This window comes from Bos grunniens, chromosome 9 (genome assembly GCF_055505025.1).
Source record: "Bos grunniens cultivar Pamir isolate PY7600 chromosome 9, Bosgru_T2T1.0, whole genome shotgun sequence".
NCBI lineage: Eukaryota > Metazoa > Chordata > Mammalia > Artiodactyla > Bovidae > Bos > Bos grunniens.
The window spans coordinates 45,500,047-45,525,886 of NC_141173.1; the positions used below are offsets into that span (position 1 = coordinate 45,500,047).

The 25,840-nt window shown below is 42.6% G+C and overlaps 1 protein-coding gene across 3 annotated transcripts in view; it reads left to right on the plus strand.

Annotated features, from left to right (window-relative positions):
• PREP (prolyl endopeptidase) overlaps positions 1–25,840 on the plus strand; it is a 129,540-nt gene that overhangs the window by 8,239 nt on the left and 95,461 nt on the right. For 2 of the 3 annotated variants that reach the window (XR_015133009.1, XM_086317531.1), the window contains exons 3-5: positions 17,906–18,039; positions 19,104–19,234; positions 22,023–22,232. Coding sequence is in view for 2 of the 3 variants with exons in the window: in XM_086317531.1 (XP_086173657.1) it covers positions 17,906–18,039; positions 19,104–19,234; positions 22,023–22,232 (475 nt within the window). In the remaining variant the exon portion in view is untranslated. Of the gene's footprint in view, positions 1–16,892; positions 17,079–17,905; positions 18,040–19,103; positions 19,235–22,022; positions 22,233–25,840 lie in introns of those variants that run through there. The other variant, XM_086317532.1, reaches the window with a different exon arrangement.

Sequence of the window (25,840 nt, forward strand, 5' to 3'; positions counted from 1 at the left end):
TGCTGTTCTTCATGGCAAGCGTTTCTCTTCTCTGCCCACTGCAGAAACTCTTAAAACTTCTTCCCTGTCCTTTGTCCTTGAAGTAAGCACACCAGCATTTTGAGGTTTTCTCATGGTTTTTACTTGTATCTGTACTCTCTTATTCTCACCCTTTCCCCATTCCCTTCAAGAAAGACAGAGATCTCATGGGTGAGAATGACTGATGTTTGGATTTTTATTTTTCCTTGGTGAAGCAGTGAGTTTTAGAGGTTGGTGGGTAGCAAATGAGAAACAAATGGGTAACTGGAGAAGCGGGCAGAGGCTCCAGCTCTGCAAGTGAGGCTAGGAGGAGCAGGGAGCAGAGGCAGGGCTGCGACCTCTCCTCAACCCTGCCACAGACAGCCTTGGTCCTCCAACTTTGGACTGGCCTGAGACGGATTGAGCCTGGAAACAGAGGGTCACAGGCAGCCACATAGCCTGAAGTGGATGGAGAGCAGGAGGGAAGGAGATGAACTTCCTGTGCGTCTCTGGAAAACTGCCCCCAAGGACTGTCTCTATGCTGACTCCTTTGTCTAAGGAATTGGGTACAACCTGGACTTCTGCAGCCTTTGACGGGGATTGAGTGACGCAGCTATGTTAGAGACCCAGTTTCTGTTTACGTGGTAATGCGTGCACATTTTGCCATGCCTTCCTTATGTGATGATGTCTGGCCCTGTGGTTGACAAGCCACTTAACTAGTAGGTGAAACTTTGCTAATTAGTGATCATCTAGTCAGCATTGGATAGACGCTAATGACATTGGTATATGCATTGTTATTTTCATGGTATGTATTTCATAACAGATCTTTACTGTGTGCTGGGCACTTCAGTGGTAGCTTTGCATACCCTGTCTCATTCAGTTCGTAAATCCTGAAATAGATCTTTTTCTTTTCCCCATTTCACAGATGAAGAAATTGAGTTTGAATGATTAAATAACGTGTCCAAGGTCACTCAGCTTATTAGTGGTATCAGGTGGTCCAGGTGGTTATCAACTTCACATTAAAGAAATGATAAAAAAAATCAAAGACTCTGGGTGTAGTAGCTTTGGGAATGCACGCTGTAGGAGTAGAGTCATGTCTTTGCTCGCTGTGGGACTTTATGGGTCCTCCTACAAGCACGCTGGGTGACCCCTCTGTGCCTGCTCTCACGCTAACCTGTCCAGGCAGTGCTCCTCAGGTGTCAGGGCTGTGCAGCCAATGCCTCCCCTGCATCCTCCTCTCGAAGCAACCTCGTTATTGACAGGAGCTGGTTGTCATCTGAGATCTGATGAGTGAAATTTTTGTCTCAGACTGAAAAGATAAGGTGTGTTTTTCTAATAAGCAGAAGAGCAGCAGGAACATTTTCTACTCAGTGTTAGAGGCATGTACACAGAGGTGGGTGTATTAGCCATACCTCAGTGTAAAGAGGAAAATCTTCATGTAGCCTTTAAAACAAAGAAAAGCCACTTGTTATATTTTCAATAAAAACCAGCCCGGAAGTGAGGAACACTGATAGCTCAAGATCTGAAATGCTATCAGTAAGTCTTTGATTTAATCTCATGTTTAATAGAGCTTATCCAATTCTGACAGTTCCTAGCATTTGAGGCTTTATCCTTTATTAAAGAAATATCAGCAGACTTGTAACTTGAAAATTCTCAAAGATGGTGGTGGGGGGCACTTGAATCTGGATGAATCCTTTCAAGCTGTCAAAGCCCACATAACCCTATTTTATAGCAAATGTACCAGTTTGTAGAATATCCTGTGCGGCTTAGTTGTTTCTTTGAGATCTGTTCAGCCTTAATTTAAAAACTCAGGAGAACTACTTTGCAAAGAGGAAACAGTAGACCAGCACTTCCTAGTAGATATGTAATGTAAGCCACATATATAATTCAGATTTTTCTAGTAGCCACATTAAAAAAGTAAAAAGAAACAGGAAATTAATTAAAGTACTTTATTATATTCAAAGTACTAACATCTCAACATGTAATCAATGTAAAATATTATTAAGGTGTCTGCATTCCTTTAGACTAAATTTTCAAAATCCAATGTGTATTTTACACTTATTGTTGCTGCTGCTAAGTCGCTTCAGTCGTGTCCGATTCTGTGCGACCCCATAGGAAGCAGCCCACCAGGTTCCCCATCCCTGGGATTCTCCAGGCAAGAACACTGGGGTGGGTTGCCATTTCCTTCTCCAGTGCATGAAAGTGAAAAGTGAAAGTGAAGACGCTCAGTCGTGTCCAACTCTTCACGACCCCATGGACTGCAGCCTAGCTGACTCCTCCGTCCATGGGCATTTCCAGGCAAGAGTACTGGAGTGGGGTGCCATCATGTTCTCCGATTTTACACTTACAGCACATATCAATTCAGAGCAGCCACATATTGGGTGCTCAGTTACCACATGTGGCTAATGGCTGCCAGTATTGGACAGTGAAGATACAGACCAACCTTTCTTGTGAACATTGATGTGAAGACTATAAACAATGATAGCAGGTTAAAAATAAAAAAGCAGAATTTGTCACAGAAATTTAGTTTAATATTATTATATCCGTAGATTAAGTAAACCTATATAACTAATCTAGGTAATGTTTTAAGAATTTTTTAAAAATGCAAAACTAAACATAGCAATAACTTTAATAGTGAGTATTCAAAGCATCCTGAACACTAGACTGGAATAACTGTCACTGGTGTTTTCATATGTTTGCAAAACTTTGACCAGTGCAATAAAACATGAACTAAAATTTGTAGAGGATAAAATAAAATTATCATTAATTATCGATTCATTGATTATGCATCTAGAAAACCTAAGGGAAACAACTGAAAACAGAATGAATTCAATAAAGCATGTATGTATGGAATAAATATAAAATCAATACCACTCATACGTAACATCAATAACGAGAAATCAACCCACCTGATAGCAGCAACAAAAAGTAAATATTTAAGGAAAAAGAAGAGTTTTCAGGCCTACTGGGAGAGTAGTAGTGTCACTTCAGATAGAAAAGGGCCAGTTTCGAGTGTTATTTTTAATAGTGGAAAATTGAAAATCTCCACTTCCGACAATAGTTTAGCATTTAAGCTGAACCTGGTAGATGTGCTTGACGCTGTAGTCCGTGCATCTGTTACAGTGTTGGGCTGTAGAGTTTGCTTTCCTAAGTGAAAAGTGCTCCTGGTAGAGCAGGAAGTGGGAGAAGGGTGCACGCGTGCAGCGCTCTTGGGGGTGACAACTTTATAAAGTGCCTTTGTAGGTCTCAGAGACAGTGGTTTGTTGCTCTTTGCTCTCTGTTCCAGAAGAATCTGTATGGAAATACAAACTTAACAGAAGATAAAGGGAAGACTCTGGGTTAAAAGCTCTTTAGACATCTGCTAACTGCGGCGTACTCTGGAGGTAGACGTCTAAACCGTAGTGAAGTCTCACCGGAGTAAGTGGGACACCAGGGAAACCTTGGAAGGGAGACGGTAGAGGAAGAGGTTTTACTCATTGAAAAGGATTTGAAGACAGTGAGGCAGGTCCCGGCAGTGGTGAGCCCATACTTCCCAGTCAGCAGGCTCTCCCAGCTTGTCCTCCGCAGGTCATGGAAGGAAGTGTGTGCAGCAGCCTTGATGTGTGTGTGCAGCCTGATGCTTTGACTCTGAGGGGACTTGCGGCTCCAGACTACTAAGAGTAAGACGCCCGCCCCCCCACCCACTGACTGTAACGTTCATGTGATTCACTTCCTAATCTAACTTCCTAAATTTCCCGGGACAGACAGACAAGTGAACCCCAAACCCCACGCTCCGCCTTAGCTCTCTGTAGCATGTTTCTTCGTCTTAGTTGGTGCCTCGGCCCCTTCAGGTGAGCCCTATTCACGTCTCATTTCAGCTCTAATCACAACCATCTCCTCTCTTCCTGTCCGTAAGCCAGTCTGTGCGCCCTTTCAGGTGGCTCACACCCCTTCTTCCTTGTCCCATCTGTCATCCACCTTTGTGATCAGCAGTGGCTCCGTTGCCAAACCCAGTGACTTCACCGTCATCCTGTGTTCTTTGTGCAGATGGACCACTCTTCCTGGGGAATTGTAGAAGCTTTGCTGTACACTGGCAGGGGGGCTGCTCTGCCCCCTCTGCCTTGCGCTGCCCCTCAAGCCCTTGAAGTTTGCTTACACTGCTCTTGTCACTGCAGCAGCCATCCTGCTCGCGGGTCCCTGGGAGGATACCAAATACGTATTTCTTTCTCCTGGCCTCCCCGCCTGTCATGGTACAGTCAGTCCACAGGGTACCATCTGCTCCCTTTTCTGATAGTAAGAAATCCTCTGCATCTCTGGGCTTGGTTTTGCAGCCCTGAAGTCCAGATAGAGGCAGCATTCTTCTCACCTTTTGAAGAGTCTCCCCATTTCACTCCATCTTGTTGCAGCTTTGACCTCTTGATTGAATTCCAGAACTTGTTACTTAGTGAAGGGGAGATACTTACAAAGAGGAAGAATTTACATCTGTTATTGTAACTAATTGTCAAGTCTAGCTTCCACAGAAGCCCTGTCCTGGGGCTTTGGTCCAGGAGGTAAGCAAATGTAGAATACCAGCTGCAGATATCAAAAGACCAATTTGTTTTTTCCCTTCCCTGAGAACTGCCTTGGGCTAAATGACCGTACCAATAGCTCTATTTGCCTTGTGGATTGTGAGAGAAGATCTCTTAATAGGAACTGCTCCCCGCCCCAAAAATGTATGTATATTCCTTCTAAAAAATTATCATCTGTTTCATAGAAGTTCAAAGAAATAGAGATCTTCTTTTCTAAGACATTATTTGCTCCCCACTCCCTATTTGGAGGAATAGTTAGGTATTGCCCGTTATATCTTTTGAGAAGCGGCTATGAAGGTAGTGAGAACAGTCCCTCATTCTTACAGGTAAGGAAGCTGGAAACATCCCCTTTCTCCTCCCCTGCGTATACTCCTCCCTTCCTCTGCAGGAAAGATTTAAATCTCAAAAGACTTCTGATCAGCTCTAGGGTGTTAAATAGCCTAGGATTTCTCTGTAGGTATTTTAATGTCACAGAGGTTCAGTGGAGAACAACATTTAGGGCAGTCAGCTCCTTTCCCTGGAATCCTAACTATTCTGACTATTCTGATACGTGGTTTTCTGCTCACTTTTGTTGTTGTTTTTTAAGATTGACCCTAAAAGGATGTAGCATGAAGAGCTGCCCTCTCTGTACTGATATCAGCCTGGCCTAGATTTCCCTGTGTGGTGTGGTCTCCCTAGCGTGGGACGTAGCCAGCATGGGCAAGAACTGATGAGGGGCTGGGCGAGCTGAGATCCTCTTGTCCACTTGCATCTCCCCCTCAGGCTGTCAGGCAGCAGAGCCTAGATAGCAGAAGCTTGCTCCCAGGATGTACACTCACGTGAAGGGCTAGTTCAGTGTCTCTAAGCCAGCAGACAGCAGATGAAGCTGACTGCGAGCGGAGGAATACTGGATATAATTCATAGCATAGAAGACTTCTTTTGGTTTGCAGTGTTCTTTTGTAGGCTTTAGGGCAAACTGTGAACATCCTTTTTGTACTGTGAGTTTCCAGACATGGCTGGTGTCACTTCTGTTGGGACACAGGGCGGAGGAACAGAGTGTTTGCCAGATGGGACTGGAAGTCATAGCCTTTAGTCTTCCATTTTTTGACCTGTGAGTACAGCCAGGTGTCTTACCTGGGATTTCTTTTCTTCATCTATAAAATGAATATAGTCACACTCAGTTCATCTAGGTCCAAGCTTTTAGCAACACCCAGCTGAGAAAATGCATGTAACAGTTCATTTTCCATGCTCAGCAGAGCTCTGTACAAAGGTGGTACGGCTTAGGTGCTGCTGCTTCAATGTATTGAAATGTAGACCTTCAGACTCCAGTCTTCTTATTTGCTTACTCAGAATGTTGAACATTAGAGACATCTGTGTCTTTTTATTTTCATCTACAAAAGTAGGCAGCATTTTCCTTTTGGAATTTTAGTGTCTTAGAAAAAGATACCTATATTTTGAGCATTGAATCTCCACCTCTGCCAGTGGTTGGAATTATGACTTGTAAGTGTGGTTTTGTTGTTCTAAAGCTCAATGATTAAACTAGGCCAAGATTACCTTGAAGCTGTTAGGTAAACACCTCTTTTAATTGGTGTTTATGAACCTACCATGAAATGCCCTGCCCTCCATTATTAATGTTTCATGTAAGGACCTGGATTGAGAATTTCTACTATGTCGTTCCTTCTCTACTAGAAACAGGAAGTGCTTTAGGTAAATATATTACCAGTTATTATCTCAATCTCCAAGACTTCTAAGGTCTTAAAATGTTTCATCACCTCCTACAGAAATGTTTAGCCTTAGTATGGTTCATAAAAATACTTCTTGTAAATCCACAGTTGAAATGTGTATTTAGGGAACCATGTCCTTTTGATCTGTGCTTGGGGTAATTGTCAAAAGTATGATAGAGTTTGCTGGTACTGGGCCATCCTCTTTTCTAAGCAGTCCTTTTGTCTTTTTCTTGCTTTCTGCAATGGGGTTTTTGAGGCAAGCAGCCGAAATGAATTCTGGCCACGTTTGGCAAGTAAGGAATTCATAGCAAGGACAATGAGGCCAGCTTCTGGGTGGACTGGAGAGCTAGGCTTGGAGCAGGCAGGAACCAGGTAGTTCTAGAGCTCCATGGTGGGAATTTCCACGTTTCAGGCAGCACTGCTAATGGCATCCGTGATTACAGTCCTTGAGCCCTCTGTCCCTTGTTCAGTGACTGCATCCCAGGAGAGGGAGTTTTATTTGGCCAGCCTCCAGACATGTTTGTGCTCGTCCCTTGGCTGGTACTGTGGCAATGAAAAAAGATTTGATAGAAACCTTGGGGACCTTCTTTTGCTTCCGGAGTGACAAGACAGCTATGTGGAGTTCTCTCACTAAGCAGGGAGAACCCTGGGGAGGAAAATGGATCCTGGCAGCCCAAATGCCACAGGTCCACTGGTTTCGTTCCCATTCCTCCTCCAAGGGAGGGTGCTCATACCCTCCCTTTCCTCCCCTGTCCTGTGTTTACTTGTGTGTCCACTAATCGGAACATTAGATTACATGGGGGTGAGGAGGATGAGCTGTCATGAGCAAGAGAAACGTGGGCCATGCCAGCTTGGAATCACATGCCATCCTAGGCAGACCAGAGATTGGAGATGGTGAGCCCCTTAACCTTTGAGCTGCTGGAGGTGAGTGCCAAAAGGAGGCTGAGCCACACCTTGAGTAGAGGCTGGGAGTCTTGCCCCATTTGTTCACCACCAGGGAAAGCAGCCCCCAAACCATTGATGAAATTCTTAAGCTGCTTGAGTACATTTAACATTAATATTTTCCCCATAAGCACTACTCAGCTTTGGTTCCAACAATCTACATTTCCTCTGTGACAAATGTTGACATCAGACATGATATCTTTGGGAAAACAGTTATTAAAGAACCAACAACTAAAGAACGAAGATAACTGACTTTTCTGAGCCGTTTTCTTTTCTCTTAGATGTCTGCCATGTCCAGGGGGAAAGCACTCAGTCATAAAAATCACCTGTGCATGTGTGCTTGGTCGCTTCAGTCGTGTCCAACTCTTTGCGACCATGTGGACTGCAGCTCACCAGGCCCCTCAGTCCATGGGATTCTCCAGGCAAGAACAGTGGAGTGGGTTGCCATGCCCTCCTTCAGGGGATCTTCCCAACCCAAGGGTTGAACCCTCCTGCTTTGCAGGTGGATTCTTTACCCACTGAGCCACCTGAAAAGCCCAGAAATCACCTGGGTACTTGTTAAAAATAGACATGCCCACGATCTACTTTTAGAGTATCTGATAGGAGTAGAAATCTGTTTCCCAAGCACCTCATCTGGTAATTCTTAAGATCCAGAAAGCTTGGAAAAACTGCCTTAGAGAATGCTTAGACATGTTTAGAGAACAGTAATACTTGTGCTTTTAGAGATGATTAGAGAATAATAATAGTTTTGCTTTATAGAGGGCACTTTCAAGGAGCTAAAATTCTCATAGATGCCTCACTTGCTCAGAGTATCTTTGTAAACTGGAGGGACTTTATTTGTGATTCTGATTTTTCTCACTGGGGGAAATCAAGGCGTATGTCATAATAAAGACTTCAAGAACTCTCCTGTATAGCACTGGATGGCACTCTGACCATTTGGACCAGCTCTGTATATAATCATGCACACGATTCTCTGAACCTCCAGTTGCCTCTGTAAAATCTCATACCCTTCTTGTTTTTATCCCTGCTGGCACTGCCTAGTTCAGGCATGCATTGCCACTGAGCTAGACATTCAGTAGCATCCTAATGACTCCCTTCTTCCAGAACTTCTTTTCTACCCTGTTCTTCCCAGCAGCAGATGAGAACTCTTTCAAGATCTTGGAACCTGTTTATTCATGGGAAAGCAACAATGTATAGTTGTTTAATGAATAGCTTTAGAGGTAGGCAGGTTTGAATTTTAACTCCACAATTTTATCAGAGGTATGACATTGGTCATGCTTATCAACCTCTCTAAACTTCAATTCTCTAATTTATAATTTGGAGAAAACTACTAGATCAGATCAGATCAGATCAGTCGCTCAGTCGTGTCCGACTCTTTGCGACCCCATGAATCACAGCACGCCAAGCCTCCCTGTCCATCACCAACTCCCGGAGTTCACTGAGACTCACGTCCAACGAGTCAGTGATGCCATCCAGCCATCTCATCCTCTGTCGTCCCCTTCTCCTCTTGCCCCCAATCCCTCCCAGCATCAGAGTCTTTTCCAATGAGTCAACTCTTCGCATGAGGTGGCCCAAGTACTGGAGTTTCAGCTTTAGCATCATTCCTTCCAAGAAATCCCAGGGTTGATCTCCTTTAGAATGGACTGGTTGGATCTCCTTGCAGTCCAAGGGACTGAATACCACAGTTCAAAAGCATCAATTCTTCGGCGCTCAGCCTTCTTCACACCACAGGAAAAACCATAGCCTTGACTAAACTACTATATATGGTAGTGGTAAAAACTGAGTCATAATGTTTGAGAAGCATGTAGCAGAGCGGTAGGCACAAGTGCTTAATAAATGGTTGCTATTGCATTTATTATTAAGTGGCTTAAATAGCACAGGGATTATCTGCTTGATCATTTAAAGCTTTAGAGCTGTCTAGGACAAATTCTTTTATTGCAGTCAATTCTTGTGCTCTGTTCATATCTCCTTTCATTTGGGTCCATTTTAGTGGTTTGTATTTCCTAGAAAATTGTCCACGTCATTGAGATTTTAAAACTTACTAGCATGGGGTTATGTGAAATATTTCTTACAATGATTTTATTCTCCATGTTTGTGTGTCTTTCTTTATCGTTTCAAATTTCCAGTATCTGTAACTTCTTTCCTCTTTATAATTAATTTAGCCAGAACTTTGGTTGAATGTGATGGTGGGGGGATTGTTTGTTTTTAGAAAGGAATGGTTCTAGAACTTTTAAGTTGTATCCTTTAATTTTCTAACTCATTGATTTATTTTTATTTTATTTTTTTGTTACCTTAAAGATTTTTGATTAGAATGTTTAATTAATATTTCACTCTTTCTCCTTTACTGATGATCACTTTTTCCAGGCTTCTGCATCAAGCTTCTGGTGGATTCATCCTCTTCCAGCCTGGGGTGCTTGAGCTGAGGGGCTCTTGAAAGAGCTGTATCAATCAGGACTCGTGATGAACAGCACCTTTATATATATATTTTTTAAGAAGAGCTGAGAAGTTCACGTAATTGAAGATCAGTACATGCCGTAAGGCACAGTTTGATCTAGGACTGCTTGTGATATTTCTGTAAACCTGTCTGCCTCTGTCTCTTAGGTGATCTACTTTTCTCTGGTTGTTTTGTTTTCCAGTAGCCTCTCCCACGTGATAGACAAAGATGGTCCTTGCCCCTTCAGGTTTTACACAGCCCTGACAATCCCAGATCTCATGAGATAGCCTCTCCTTGTATTGTTCACCTCGGTTCCTAAAAAAGGATTCTGGTTGCTTGTCCTGGGTTCATAACTACTTTATTGACTGTTACATGTCAAGGAGAATTGATGGAAGATTCTGCCTATGAAAATGAATAGGATTTACTTATGTGAAGAATGTAGAAAGGAGTTAACATAATTAGAATATAGACAGGGATATCACTGACATTTTATGACATTTAGTGTAAGCTGCTGGCACCCAGAAATGGTAAAATCTGATCAAGAGAGGGTGAACCCCAGACTTCCTGAGGGTGTGACTCATTTTCCAGACCTAGTCTTGTATCTCGGAGAAGGCAATGGCACCCCACTCCAGTACTCTTGCCTGGAAAATCCCATGGATGGAGGAGCCTGCTAGGCTGCAGTCCATGGGGTCGCTAAAAGTCGGACACGACTGAGCAACTTCACTTTCACTTTTCACTTTCCTGCATTGGAGAAGGAAATGGCAACCCACTCCAGTGTTCTTGCCTGGAGAATCCCAGGGACGGGGGAGCCTGATGGATTGCCGTCTCTGGGGTCGCACAGAGTCGGACTCGACTGAAGCGACTTAGCAGCAGCAGCAGCCTTGTATCTGGGTGTAGAGCATCTTCCCTGGGCCACATGTACTTCATCCATCACAGTGTGGGCACTGCCCTTCAGCACATGGCACACCCAGTCCCCAACTGTCCCCCGAGCCTGTTCCAGGTACACTCCTGAATCTGTGCTGTGGACTCAATCAGGTCAGCTGCCTTGATGTGTGTGAGTCATTAAACAAACCCCTGGACCAGCCCTGAGCCTCCTTCTGAATGGGTGTCCTGCCCAGCCCTGGATGAATCCCTGGATCTCAGGGAGGGGAGTTCTGATGGCTAGCAGAGGTCACACCTCACCCCCAACCCCAACTCCAGTCTATCAGTGGGGCATCCTAAGATACTGAAAAGAAACAGATGTCAGCTTCAGGTGTTTTTGTCACATTCTAAGAACTTTAATGGCAAAAGGAGAGGAGGACGACAGAGGATGAGATGGTTGGATGGCATCACGGACTCAGTGGACTTGAACTTGAGCAAACTCAGGGAGATAGTGAAGGACAGGGAGGCCTGGCGTGCTGCAGTCCATGGTGTAGCAGAGTCAGACACGACTGAGCAACTAAACAACAACAAGAACTTTAATTCCTGATAGTTTTGGTTTTCTTATTTTTGAAATAGTCTTGTTATCGTTTGGATTTCCTCAGTGATACAAGAGTTATTCAAGAAAGGATATGCATGTGTTTAACTTCCTCCTGGGTGGGTTTTTAGTTAGATTTGGACTTGATGTGCAGATCGCCTCTGTCCTTGCCAGGCTCCTGGTCAGTAGTAGTATGTACACTGAAGAACAGAGCCAGGTCAGGTTAGTGTTCCAGCTTCAAATGTGCTCCCTGGTAATGGCGAGATTTGAGACCAAGGCTTGAGTCTAAGGTCATAGCGAGACTTTCTGCTTCCTTCCCCTTTGATTGGCAGTAACTCGCCCAGTGGGGGAACAAGTTTATTTGCCCTCCTGGGGACAGGCAGAGAAGGTGGAAAGAGACCTGGAAGGGCTTTTGGAAGGCTCCACCTGGTCTGTCACCCACATGCAGCAGGAAGCTCAATGGGGCCCTTCCTACCCTGAGAGCAGAGAGGGACCCACTTTTAATTTTTATTCTTTATTTATTGGCAGAATTAAATTTGGGGCAGTTTATTTTCAAAAAAAATTTTAAAAACCTATTCAGTTGCTTATTCAGTTAATTTGTTATGTTTTAGATTCCAGTATTTTCATATTTCAGACATTTTTGGTGTGTTTAAAACTACCTTGAAACATTTTGGTCCTGTGTAACATTTTCAAATTATGAAAGCAAAAAATTTCAATAGCTCAGAGAGTGAAAGAATCTACTAGCTAAAAAGTATCTGATGAACTCACCAAACAAGAAGGAAAAGTGAATCCATCTCTTGATGCCCTTTACTTCCTCTGTAGTCACACTGGGCTTTTAATGTTAAAAGATAAGCCTTATGGATTTTGGGATCTCACCAGTTGGATTTGACATTTCTCGTCCTTGGGGTTTGTAGGGGTTTGTGGGACCAGGAAGAGAAAGGCACCTCCCTGGGTCAGTATAACGGCATTGTAGTTACCAACATGACCCAAACAAGCTCTCTTGGAATTTAACGTTTCCTTTTTGGTCTGATCTGATGTACTGGTAATGTTTGTAAATGTTCAGAGAACACTGCAAAATATGGGGCACTTTTTTCTTTCATTTGTGGGGTGTCAGTTCCTAAGTGTGTCCTGTAAAGTACGTGCCTCCATTCTTCTATAGTCTCAATTTCTAGACCTGTTTCCTGGAGCAGCTGCCTCTCACTGTATTTGGCACGACCTGCCTCTAGTTTTTCATGTGATCACCCAGCCCTCTTAGCCCTGGGTCCTGCAGCCTCCCAGATGAACTTTGCCACCTCTTGTCGTCTTTTTTAGGGGTGTGTCCTTGCACCTGGGGAGTCATTTCTGAATTCTGCTACACTTCCAGCAAAGAGAGGGGTCCGGTTGCTTCCCCTTCTGACCTCCAGGATGCTCTCAGCTCCTTACACAGGACTGTACAGAAAACACTGCCAGTCCGTGCTGTGACACCAACCACTTGCCTTGATCATAGTTGCTTTAACCAACACACTCATATATATATATGAGTGTTAGTGTTATCCGCACATGTTTGTGTGCATATGTATCTGTACACATATGTATGTATACACATACATGTACACACACACACCTACATATATACATCCTCGTGTATGTATAATTTGCAGCTAAAATTCCTCCAGGTTTGTGGGATGTAGGTAGCACTATCCCTGGTTTCACTCGAATGGTACCCGTGCCACAGTCTCCCAGCTGGAAGTCCCTCTGTCATTGGACTGCCTGCCTGCCCCATTCTCTGAGGCCCACTCCACCCTATCCTGGGAGTGGCTTTCCCTCTATTTGTTCTCCTAGAGCTTTTATCTTTATGCATGTGATTCATCTTTTTAATCCTGTATTGCCCATCGTGATGTTCTGTGTTGTTTTTCAGTCGCTCAGTCGTGTCTGACTCTTTTGTGACCCTCCCATGGACTGTAGCCTACCAGGTTCCACTGTCCATGGGATTTTCCAGGCAAGAATACTGGAGTGATTGCCATTTCCTTCTCCAGGGGATCTTCCACGTCTCCTGCTTTGGCAGGTGTATTCTTTACCACTGAGCCACCACAGAAGCCCTATGTTCATTATATACTTTATCTATTTAATAAGTAACTTATGCATCCTCTTTATTCATATACGTAAGACTTGTGCTTGTGAAAGGACTTGAGATAGTTAGTGGATTGATGTGAGGACAACTTGAAAAAAATTCTGGAAACAGTCAAGGTAAAGGCATCTCCAGCTCCCAAACTGAGCAACACTTTGCCAGGTAGCTGTGTTTTCTTTTTATTAAATTATGGTAAGAACATTTAACACGAATTCTGATCTCTTAATGGCATTTAATGTGTATAATATAGTATTGTTAACACAGTGTTGTACAGCAGGATTTAGTTGTCTTGCATAACTGAAGCTTCCCTTTCAAGGTTTCTAATAGTTAAGGCAAAATGAAATGTGAATTGGATTTCTTAGCTTTGAGCAACTATTCTTAGAAAAATGTGTTCAGACTCATCCATAGCTATAAAATCTAAACTCGTGATCCTCTTTAAAAAGCTCAGCTGCTGGTGTCATTTCATGGGCTTTTGAGTTTCAGTGATTTTAATAATACCCTGGAGTATGAGTTTGGATACTGAGACTCCTGCCGGACAAGAGTAATTTAATTCTCCTCACCCTGCTTCTTTATCATCATACAATTGCTCAAGTTTTTCTTTTCATTATCCTTATACCTCTTCTTCCTTTCCCCCAAATGTGTTCTAATTTTCAGACCAAGAAGTCAGACTGTTAAATCCATAAATGACCAAGAAGTCATTATTGGTATTCTTTGGGACCCTAAATTTCACAAACCCCTTAACAGAAGTTTTACCTGCACCTTCATGAAGAGGACCTGCTCATATTATAAAGATGCACATTATGATAGAACTTAGACTGTTAAGAACTTGAACATTGTTTGCATCTGGATATTGGAAGGGTGTCGTCTTTAAATATTGCTCTAGTTAAAGTAATTGACTAACATTTGTGGGTGACATATTGGATATAATGAGCCTGGTTATTTGGTAGCGTTGTTATGACTATTCTGATGGTTTCCGAACATTTCATATGAGAAAAGCCAGTGTGCCTGCTTTGGTGTGAGATGGATTCTGTGGCAGCAGTTGTGATTGTACCGAGAGACGCCAAGCAGCATAGAATCCACGGGTGAGCACAGTTCACCTTTGCAGGGAAAATTGACTAAGGATCTATGACTCCTGGATCCACTGTGGTCCTCCTAGAGCCAGGGTCAGGCCTAGGTGCAGCCTCATCCAAACACAAATCAGAAGGACTAGGGGAATGAAGGCTGCAGGGCTTCTTCCTCAGAGGACCCCCAGTAGAAAGGGCCCTTCTAGGACTCTCAGTCTGCTGGGTCTCAGGGTGGGAGCCCTCAGTAGCTTGAACGTTCTGCTGAGACCCTTCTAGTAACCAACCATCTGACCAAGATGTGAGCGTGGGCTTACCCATCTTCTCTCTCCCCACTCCCATTCCTCCCCTCTGTCCCAGCCCTGCTCCTTTTTGAGACAGACCATTCTACATGGACTTGTCTCTCACCAGACTACTGCCTGAGCCTCCTAACCAGCTTCCCTGTTTCCACTTTAGCTCCCCCATTGTCTGTTCTCCACCCAGAGCAAGAGGAGCCCTTTTAAAAGGTAAACGAGTAGCAGGCCAGGAGTCAGCCTCGGGCACTGTTACAGTGACTGAAAGAACATAACTCTGGCTTCAGTGCTGTTGCTAACTCACTGAGTGACCTTGGCCAGGTGACCTTATTACCACCTGCCTCCACTTCCGTGTCTGTAAGACTGCACACCCAGGGTGACATGGAGCCAGCAGTAAATGGGGCTTGAGATGCTCAGGCTCCCACCTCCCACAGAGATGGTGGGGACAGACATTGCCGACAGGTGACCCAGCAGAGACAAAGACTGGGAAAGGAGCTCAGTGGACTGAGGCCAGGGACAGGAGGGAAGGTCATGTCAAAAGGTCCAGTTTACTTCACCCATGAAATCAGGTAATGCTTTTGCCTCCCTGGTGGCTCAGACGATAAAGAATCCGTCTGCGATGCAGGAGACCTGGGTTTGATCCCTGGGTCTGTAAGATCCCTGGAGAAGGAAATGGCAACCCACTCCAGTATTCTTGCTTGGAAAATCCCATGGACAGGGGAGCCTGGTGGGCTACAGTCCATGGGGTTGCAAAGAGTCAGACATGACTGAGTGACTAACACACCCACCCACCCCTCAACTCCCCCCCACCCTCAGAATGCTACACACACACTACACCCCCCCCAAAGTACCAACACACACACACACACCACCGCACCACACCACACCCCCACTCCCACCCCACCCCGGAGTGCTGCCCCTCCTGGCTTTGCAGCTGTCCATCGATTTTGTAACTAAAAAACAAAAAGTATCTTTGTGGACACTTCCTAATGAGATAGAGTGGGGTCAGCAAACTTCCTGTAAAGGGCCACATAGGAAATATTTTAGATGATGTGAGTCACCCAGGTCACTGTTTGGTTTTCCACCCTTGCCTGCACCCAGCTGTTAAAAATATAAAACCTATTCTAGGCTCGAGTACCATAGGAAAGCAGGCCATGGTGAGGTTTGCCAATCCCTCATGATAGGTGGTTGGAGTTGTATTTCTGTGGGACTCAGTTTTATTTTCTGTTTGAATGAAATGAGAAATGTGACGTGTAACCGTTTTATTTCTCCTGAATTGATCCTCTTGCAAAACTCCTGTTAATCACTGTAGTCATACCTCATACTCTTTCCCGCTTGTTTTCAAGCACATTATAAACCTTGAGTTTTAGAGCAGCTTTCTCGCAGCACAGAATCATGGTTCTCCAGCATGGCGTCATTGCTTTGTGTAGGAGAGCCCATTTAAAGACCATTTTGAGCTGGGTGGGCCCTTAAGTCTGCATGGACTCTGGCAATAATGCATTTTTTGTGTGCCATTCCGAATATAGTAAGGTGTTCATTTCCTGAAGTTTTCTCCTATCAAAACGGTTTGCCTTTGCATAGACATTTGATTCAACCTTCAGTTGGGCTGATACATTTATTCATGCTTCATTTCTAATAGCCAGATGTGAATTATTATGAAGCCCGGATTTTATAGTATTATAAACTTTCTGACTGCTTAGTTATAAACAGGCTAAGCTTGGATACAACTGATCTGTTGTAGAAACTGTCACTTCCTCTGCCAGCATCTCCTGACCTCCTCTTGCTTTTCTTCCAAACCATTATTGTCAATAAACTTACTCAGTGCCACCCACTTTCCAATTTTTTTTTTTTTTTAATACTCTATAGTTTCAACATTTAGCAAAGTTCTCAAGTTGACAAGAGTAGTAGGTCTTGGAAAAATTGTCAAAAACAAAATTGATAAGCTGGTGCCTGGGTATCTCTGGCTTGGTTAGATAGTACCTGGGTATCTCTAGCTTCTATCTCTAGCTTGGTTTCTTTATATCTGATATTTGGGGATCACTGGCTGCTGAGAAGCCAGGAGCCTTGGCCTGGGGTGAGTGCCCTTTCTTGACAGGATGTGATCTGAGCAGTGGAATAGTGTGTTCATTGAGAACAGATTCAAGAACTGGCTCTGCCACTTTCCAGCTGCGCAATGTTCATCACCTTTTGAACTACTCTAAGACTTGGCCACCTGATGTGAAGAGCTGACTCATTTGAAGAGACCTGACACTGGGAAAGATTGAGGGCAGGAGGAGAAGGGGACGACAGAGGATGAGGTGGTTGGGTGGCATCACCGACTCAATGGACTTGGCTTTGGGTGGACTCCGGGAGTTGGTGATGGACAGGGAGGCCTGGCCTGCTGCGGTTCATGGGGTCGCAAAGAGTCGGACACGACTGAGCGGCTGAACTGAACTGAAGACTCAGTCTCCCCATCCAGAAAGTTGGGCTGAAAAAGAACCTTCTCCATTGGAATATGAGTTCTAAATGAGTTAATACTTGGTTGGTACAGAGTGACATGTGAGTATTACTGTTATTTATTGAGAGAAAGTATGCTTTTGCTGATACATTTTTTCCAAAATCTTTTTTCCTGCTTTTATTGAGATACAGTTGATGTACAGCACTGTGTAAGTTTAAGGTGTACAGCATAATGATTTGATCTGCTTGTATCTTAGTTGACATCCATCAACTCATTCAGATAGGAAAAGAAAGAAGAAAAAAGTTTTTTTTCCTTGGGATGAGAATTCAGGATTTTATTCTAACAACATTTATATCTTTTAAAGCAATGTCAGTTATAGTCATCGTATTGTACATTACATACCTAGTACTTAGTTATCTTATAACTGGAAGTTTGTGCATTTTGACCACCTTCATTCAGTTCCCACTTGCCTTATCTCCTTCCTGCCTCTAGTAACCACAAATCTGATTTTTCTATGAGTTTGTGGATTTTGGTTTTGTTTTACATTAGTCCACATATGAGTGAGATCATGCAGTATTTGTCTTTCTCCGTTAGACTTAATGTCCTCAAGTTCCATCCGTGTTATCACAAATGGCAGGATTTCCCACTTTTCTTATGACTGGATTATACTTGTCTGTATGTCGTCCACATTTTCTTTATTCATTCGTCTGTCAGGGGACACTTTGGCCATTTCCATGTTGTGACTGTTGTAAATAATGCTGCTGTCAACTTGAGGGTGCAGATGTCTCCTCAACATAATGTTTTTGTCTCCTCAGGATATAGTCCCAGGAGTGAAATTGCTGAACCTTGCTGGTAATATTAATGGATAACACTGCATGTGGAAAATCTTATATCTGACATGCTTTGTTCATTTAAATTTTCTCTCCAGGCTTTCGTGGAGGCCCAGAACAAGATTACTGTGCCGTTTCTTGAGCAGTGTCCTATTAGAGGTTTATACAAAGAGAGAATGACTGAATTGTATGACTATCCCAAGTATAGCTGCCACTTCAAGAAAGGGAAAAGGTATGTGAACTTGCTTTCATTTCATTTTCTTTTTGCTTTCCTTAAATTTTACAGTACAAATTCCAAACAACTTACCAGTTTATAAACATTATAAAATCAATTCATTTCTATGCTTGACTATGAAAATAGTATTTTTTTTTTTGGTCTGTTGTCCACATTCTTAAAAGAAGGACTAAGAAATTTGGCAGAGATGTGTCCTAGGATGAAACTAGACTGTAGGAAGTAGTTGTTATCTTGTGGCTAGTAATTGGTGAGATAGCATGATTCATAGACAGCAGTGGGGATTTATTTGCCTCTAAAATTAATCCTCTTTGGCTTATGCTACATGAAAAGACTTTATTAGATGCCTTTCTTCCATCCAAGAATGGCAGTAGGCCAAGAGGGAGCACCCATTAATTCACCTCTCTTGTTCCTCTCCTTCTGACACTCACTTAAAACATAGCCTCTTGTTCGCCTTTTAAGTCTTTTTGGAACCACTACCACAGATTCACTTTAGAAATTATTAGACTCCCCCGACACAGAAATCAGCAAAGTATGCTCTGCATGCCAAGCCTCGCCCACCTCCTATTTTGCAAATGAAGTTTAAATGGCACACAGCCATGGTCATTTGCTTGTGTGTTATTCATGGCTGCTTTATACCACAACTGCAGGATTGAGTCTGTATGGTGCCCAAAGCCTAAATAATTTGCTGTCTTGCTCATTACAGAAAAAGTTTGCCCGCCCCTTGCCCTAGGAGCATGACTAAGGAAGGGAACTGGTACATTTTAGCAAATCTGCTGTCTTCTCCATTGAAAAGAAAAAGTTACTGCTTTACTGAATATCAGTTTTCATTTTAGCATATAAAGCAGCCTTTATTTAGCTGATGTGCAGAATCACAGTGAATTGTTTTAATACCTAAAGCAATTCAAGTAACAAATTCTAGGTACAGGGAGCTGGTGGGACCTTCCACTGTAGTCCCCTGGCACAGCCTATGTGCAATTGTAGCTTTGTATGTTGTTTTTCCTTTTGTTTTTATGTGTTTGGTTTTACTCCACAACTAAATAAAGACCGTCTCTGTCCCCCAGGTATTTCTATTTTTACAATACAGGTTTGCAGAACCAACGAGTATTATATGTACAGGATTCTTTAGAGGGTGAAGCCAGAGTGTTCCTCGACCCCAACACACTCTCCGATGATGGCACAGTGGCACTCCGAGGTGAGGGCTCCGTAGCCAGGCCTGCGGGAGTCCTGGGGCCCGCGCTGACAGCTCTGATGTGGGTGCAGTCGTCCCACCCTTGAGAGACCAGACAGTGTGAACCATATTGTGAAACAGAAGCACATGCAATGTCGGGAAAGCTGATTTCGGCACAGTATATTTAGAACACACGAGTGGTCACACCTTCTGACAGCATGAAGCAGAACTAGAGAATAATTCACACCGGACCTAAATTAGCTTCTAGGGCTTCTGGGATCTTGAAGTATCACCACCACTTTCTGTAGCATCTCTGCGACCTACCTGTATTTGGAAAAAAAATTAATTCTCTTCCTAAAGAAATTTAAGTTGTACAAAGAATGTTTTAACTGTACATGTAAAACAGGAAAGAATATGAAGTCTACTTCCTTGATAAGAAAAACTGATGAGTTTTAAAATTTAGTTGATTGTTATGATGTTAGGATTAAAAGTATAAAACACAATCTTGTAGAAATTAGACAACTTGATCCTTTGTCCCCTGAGGATGAATAAGTTTTGCTATATGCAAAAATATGTATTCAGCTGCTGTATGTCTCCTAAGTAACTTCCCCCAAAATAAACTCCAGAGTCAATAAGATTACTCCAGTTTTGTGCCATAAACACCCAACTTTAGGGTAAGAATATTGTCTATACACTGTATCTATCTATGATTTACAAATTGCACACTCTGAGAATCATCACTGACTAGTATTCTAGATGTTTAGTTGAGTTGGCTCAGCATATTCTATTTTTGAAAAAGCACAAGTGTAGATTCAGCCCTACAAAATTGAGCAGTTGGAACTCTGAAGTCCTGTAATCGATTAGATGGAAATTAAAGAGCCCTGTTTCAGCAGATGTGTGCAAAGACCCCTTTATAAAGTCAGTTAGTCATTTAGTGCTTCCTCTTCCTCTCCCCGACTAGGCTTATATGTAAATGATGATCCTTAGTCTAATTAGTACTGAGAGTAATCATAATCAGTATTGGAAATAAGACGCCAGCAAGTTTATTGTGAGTATTCTTTGTTAAATTTGATCTTAGAGTTGTGAAAGAATTTAATACACTGATACTGTGCAGTAATATACTCTAAATAGAAACTCACTTCATTTTAACCAAAGTCTATCTTGCAACTCACCCAGAAGGACTTCATTATAACAGGCTCTTGTTTCTCACTTCAATAATACATTCCAAAAACTTTTTTCTGTAATGTTTGTCACATACAGGCCCCGATGGATAACATGGTAAATTAGACATGGAACTTGGTCTCAGTCTTTGAGTTTTCTGAAGACCATATTATTGGAGAAGGAAATGGCAACCCACTCCAGTATTCTTGCCTGGAGAATTCCATGGACAGAGGGGCCTGGCAAGTACAGTCCATGGGGTTGCAAAGAGTTGGACACGACTGAGCTGAAACTCCAGTACTTTGGCCACCTCATGCAAAGAGTTGACTTATTGGAAAAGACTCTGATGCTGGGAGGGATTGGGGGCAGGAGGAGAAGGGAACGACAGAGGATGAGATGGCTGGATGGCATCACTGACTTGAAGGATGTGTGTTTGAGTGAACTCCGGGAGTTGGTGATGGACGGGGAGGCCTGGCATGCTGCAATTCATGGGGTCGCAAAGAGTTGGACACGACTGAGCAACTGAACTGAACTGAGCAACTAACACAACAACAGACATTCAGATTCTTTTCATAGTGTATGATTTTTTAAAAATATACATTTTAAAGTCAAAATATTTTATTTGCATTTTCCCTGAAATTTTTAAAATTATATATAACTTATGCAGACAAAAAGAAATGAATATTTACTCCATTACTTTCTTGACCCTTTTCTGTATTTATATACATATGAGCCTGGATGCTTTATAGGAATTATAAATGATTAATAAATAGGTTTTATGAAATTTTAACTTTATTTTTCACTCATAGAAGTTCCTTTCAAAATAGTAGGAAACCTCTGAAAGTAGTTTGGTTTCTTAGGATGATTTTCAGTCTCCAGTGAAGGTTAGCAGACATCATAAGAGGATATCTCTGGTGCCTGGTGCCAAATATTACACATTCTTTATGATCATAAAAGCCAATGGAAACATAAATATTGGTCAGGAAGCATCCCACAGTGGTTAGGACGTTCAGTCTGTGACAGCCCCAGAGAGTGGGGCGTGGTGCGCTCGTCCATCTGCGGTGTTGCTTGCCTTATTTTTCACTGTCACTTTTGAAATATGCACTGCGTGAGTCTTCACTGCAAACCCTCGGGCTTCATTTACCTGGGCTTTTGGTTGTCAGATGGTGTGAATGTTAATCCTTGCGTGCTAGCAATTCTCAGAAAATGAGGTCGGAAGGAGTGATTTCAAGTAGTTTGGAATCCATTCCAAAAATTAGATAATGGTTCTAGTTTAGTTCTGTTACATTCAGTCATTACTCTAGAAGCAGTTTCCTTCCTCCCTTTCCCCTCCCTCTGAATATAAATAAAATATGCTGAAATCCCAGATGAGCTCTGCTTTTAAATGAACTACTTATTGAATTATAGAAAATTTTAAATGGAAGCATCTTAGTGGTCATATTTGGAAAGGTTAGAGAATTTGTCCAAGGTCATAAGACAAATTCCTGCAAGTCCTGGGTGAGCCCCAGGATTCTCATTACCAGTTTCCTGCTCCTCCTGTTGCCGCTTTCTGCCTCCATATGTGATGGGAAAACCCTTGTCAGCATGGCGGACAGTGGGCAAGGCTGGGAGTTGAGTTCCCATGTTCACTGACAATTTCTCATGTGTCCCTTAGGCTATGCATTCAGTGAGGATGGTGAATATTTTGCCTATGGTCTGAGTGCCAGCGGCTCCGACTGGGTGACCATCAAGTTCATGAAAGTCGATGGTGCCAAAGAGCTTCCAGATGTGCTTGAAAGAGTCAAGTTCAGTTGTATGGCCTGGACCCATGACGGGAAGGGGATGTTCTACAACGCATACCCGCAGCAGGATGGGAAAAGTGATGGTAGGTTGCGACTTGAGATGAAGCACCTTTTTCATGAAATGAAGTGTGTCTCCACATAACTTAGAGAAGAAGCTAGACCCTGCATAGAGGTTGCTTGGTCTAGAACCATGTTTCCTTGAAGGATGTTGTATCTGTTACCATTGTTGTGTAACCGATCTGCCAAAACTTTGTGGTTCACAATAATGACCATTTATTTTTGCTCGTGAGTCTGCAAATTGGCCAGGCAGTTCTGGGTGTAGCTGAATTCTGTCATGTACCTGTGATTAGCTGCCAGTCAGTTGAACATGTCTGGGGCCTCCATGATGCTCCATGTGGTCTCATCCTCTAGCAGGCCAGCCCGGGCTTGTGTGCACAACAGCTCTTCAAGAGAGAGCCGAAAGGCACGACCTCCTTAATGCCTGGGCTTGCTCCTGGAACATCACTTCACTGCTTTCTTTTGGCCAAAGCAAGCCACAGGGCCATTCAAGGGTAGGGAGACAAATACAGGGAATTGTGAAAAATTGGAGCCATTTTTATTGCAGTGTCTATTCTTCACAGATGTAGTCTCTCTCCCAAGAGGGTCATGGAGAAAATGGATTTTTTAAAAAAATAAAACCGACTTATTTAATGAGGTTTAATGAGTGATGATAAAGTTTTACAGTAATCACATCTCTTCCTCTCAGAAGTTGCAGGTCATCTGTTGGTCACATTTGTCTTGACACTTTTGTCCTTGTTAACTTCCGGGGCATGTGTTCTCCTTTTGAGTTGCACAGAGATCCTGTTATGTGCAACTGGTCCCCTTTTTTCCCTTCACCTCTCACCTTCCTAGGTAGGAAGGACACTATAGCTTGTACCTTACTGGTACAAGCTGTCAGCATCATCTTCTTTATGCTACTCCTTATTTCCATGTGGTGTAAAGCATTTTCATGTTGTCTTGGTTGGTCTTTACAGGTGGGTTTTACCATCTCTTTGCTGAAGATTTGGAGCTGGGGTGCAGGGTCTCAGTTACTTTTTGCAGTGTGTGGGCTAGCAGGAAGCAAGGCTAGTCCAGTGCTTTCTCCTGCACGTGCTGTCCCCTTGCCATGAATTGCTATATCGTTGGGGATACATGTTCTTTTCTCTTTTCCCCCAAGATGAGTTGGGAGTGAGTCTATTATGCTTTTCATTTTTTTCAGCTACAGTTAGCTTTTGCTGCCTTTGATTAGATTACTGTAGTACCTTTTTCTTAGTTCAACCAATGAACTACAGGAGGAATTAAGAGTAGGCTTTTTATTCAAGGATGCTGGCTAAAGAAAGCTCTCTGTGCTCTGTGTACTGAATTAGCTGCCTGTGTTAAGAGTGCTACTGAGTTAGAAAAGGGTTGTTTCCAAGTCCCAGGAGACCAAAAAAGTTTATCACTAGCTGTTTCTTGTTAGAGGACAGTGTTACTAAGTTAACTTCTGGAAAAGCATGAAAATTATTATTTAACCTCAACTTCCATTGGCAGAAATAGTTATAATTAGTAACCGTGGTTGATTTAAGAAAACCAACATCTCCCAGCTGTAATTTTGCTGTCCTCTTGTCTGGAAGACCTCAACAGCCTCTCAGCTTGTGTGGTAGAGGACTTATTGAGTGAGGCTAAGCAATTCTGGTCCTGTGTTTCTTACCAGTGTTCCTAGAAAGCCCATGGAGAATCACCAAGTACTGTAAAACTTTTTTTTTTTTCATGTGATGGTATCCTTTTTCTTTTTTCCTTCAACATTTTATCAACCTTCAACATTTTATCAAACATCCAAAATCAGCAAATATGTGTGATTATTTCTAGGGTGATAATCAACTGATACTTAACCCTCTGTTTTTTTTTAAATAGACTTAATCTTTTGTTGTTGTTGTTATTCAGTATTTTTATGCATTATAAAAATAATCATCATCATAAGTCATTACCATCTGTCACCATACAAAGTTATTACAAATAGTTGACTAAATTCCCTGTGCTGTACATTGTATTCTTGTGACATTTATTTGGGAATGGGAAGTTTGCACCTCTAATCCTGTTTACCTATATTGCCCATCCTCCCACCCCTCTCCCCTCTGGCAACCACCAGTTTGTTCTCTGTAGCTATGAGTAGGCTTCATCTTTTAGAGCAGATTTAGATTACACCAGAATTGAGTAGAAGGTACCAAGATTTCCCATATACCCTCTGTTCCTTATCCATGCATAGCCTCCCCCATTATCAACATCCCCACCAGAGGCTACAATAGATGAGCCTACATGGACACATCATAATCACCCCAAATCCATAGTTGACATCAGAGTTCACTCTCGGTTTGGGCAAATGTATAATGATATGCATCCAGCATTGTAGCATTTTCACTGCCTTCATAATCCTCTGTGTTCCACCTGTGCATCCTTCCTTCCTCTGCCAGTCCCTGGCAACCACTGATATTTTTACTGTCCCTATAACTTTGCCTTTTCCAGAGTGTCATATACTTGGAATCATATAATATGTAGCCTTTCAGGTTGACTTCTTTCACTTACTAATGTGTATTTAAGTTTTCGCCATATGTTTTTGTGGCTTGGTAGCTCAGTTCTTTTTAGCACTGAATAACATTCCATTGTCTAGATGTACTGTAGTTTGTTTATCCATTCACCTCTGAAGTACGTCTTGGTTGCTTCCAAGTTTTGGCATTTATGAATAAAGTTGCTGTTAACCCCTGTGTACAGATTTTTGTGTTGATTTAAGTTTGCAGCTCATTTGGATAAATACCAGTGAACATAGTTTCTGCATCTTTTATGTTTAGTTTTGTAAGAAACCGCCAGACTATGTCCTGAAGTGGCTGTACAATTACATTTCCACCAGCAATGAATGAGAATTCCTGTTATTCCACATCTTGGCCAGCATTTGGTGGTGTGATGTTTTCTGGGTTTTGGCCATTCTAATAGGTATGTAGTAGCATCTCCTTGTTTTAATTTGCAATTCCTTGACACATGCTGCAGAGCATCTTTTCATGTGCTTATTTTCCTGTATCTTCTTTGGGAGGCTAAGGTCTGTTAAGGTCTTTGGCCCTTTTTAAAATTTGTTTTCTTATTTTGGTCTTTGTTTTCCTATTGTTGAGTTTTTAAAATTCTTCGTATATTTTGGATAACAGTCCTTTATCAGATGTGTCTTTTGCAAATATTTTCTCCCAATCTGTGGCTTGTCTTTTCATTCTCTTAACAGTGTCTTTCATGGAGCAGAAGGTTTTAATTTTAATGAAGTCTGACTTAACAGTATTTCTTTCATGCCTTTGGTGTTGTATCTAAAAAGTCATCACCAGACCCAAGGTCATCTAGGTTTTCTTCTGCGTTATCTTTTAGAAGTTTGGGGGGAGTTTTTTTTATTTTTTTGGACCACACAGCATGTGGGATCTCAGTCCACCAACCAGGGATCAAACCCCATGCCCACTGCAGTGGAAGCATGAAGTCTTAACCACTAGGCCACCAGGGAGGTCTCTCTTATAGGAGTTTCTTGATTGCATTTGCATTATAAAGCCTGCAATCCATTTTGGGTTAATTTTTGCAAAGTGTGTAAGGCCTCTGTCTTGATTCATTTTTTGCACGGGGATGCCCAGTTGTTACAGCACCATTTGTTGAAGGGACTGTCTTTTCT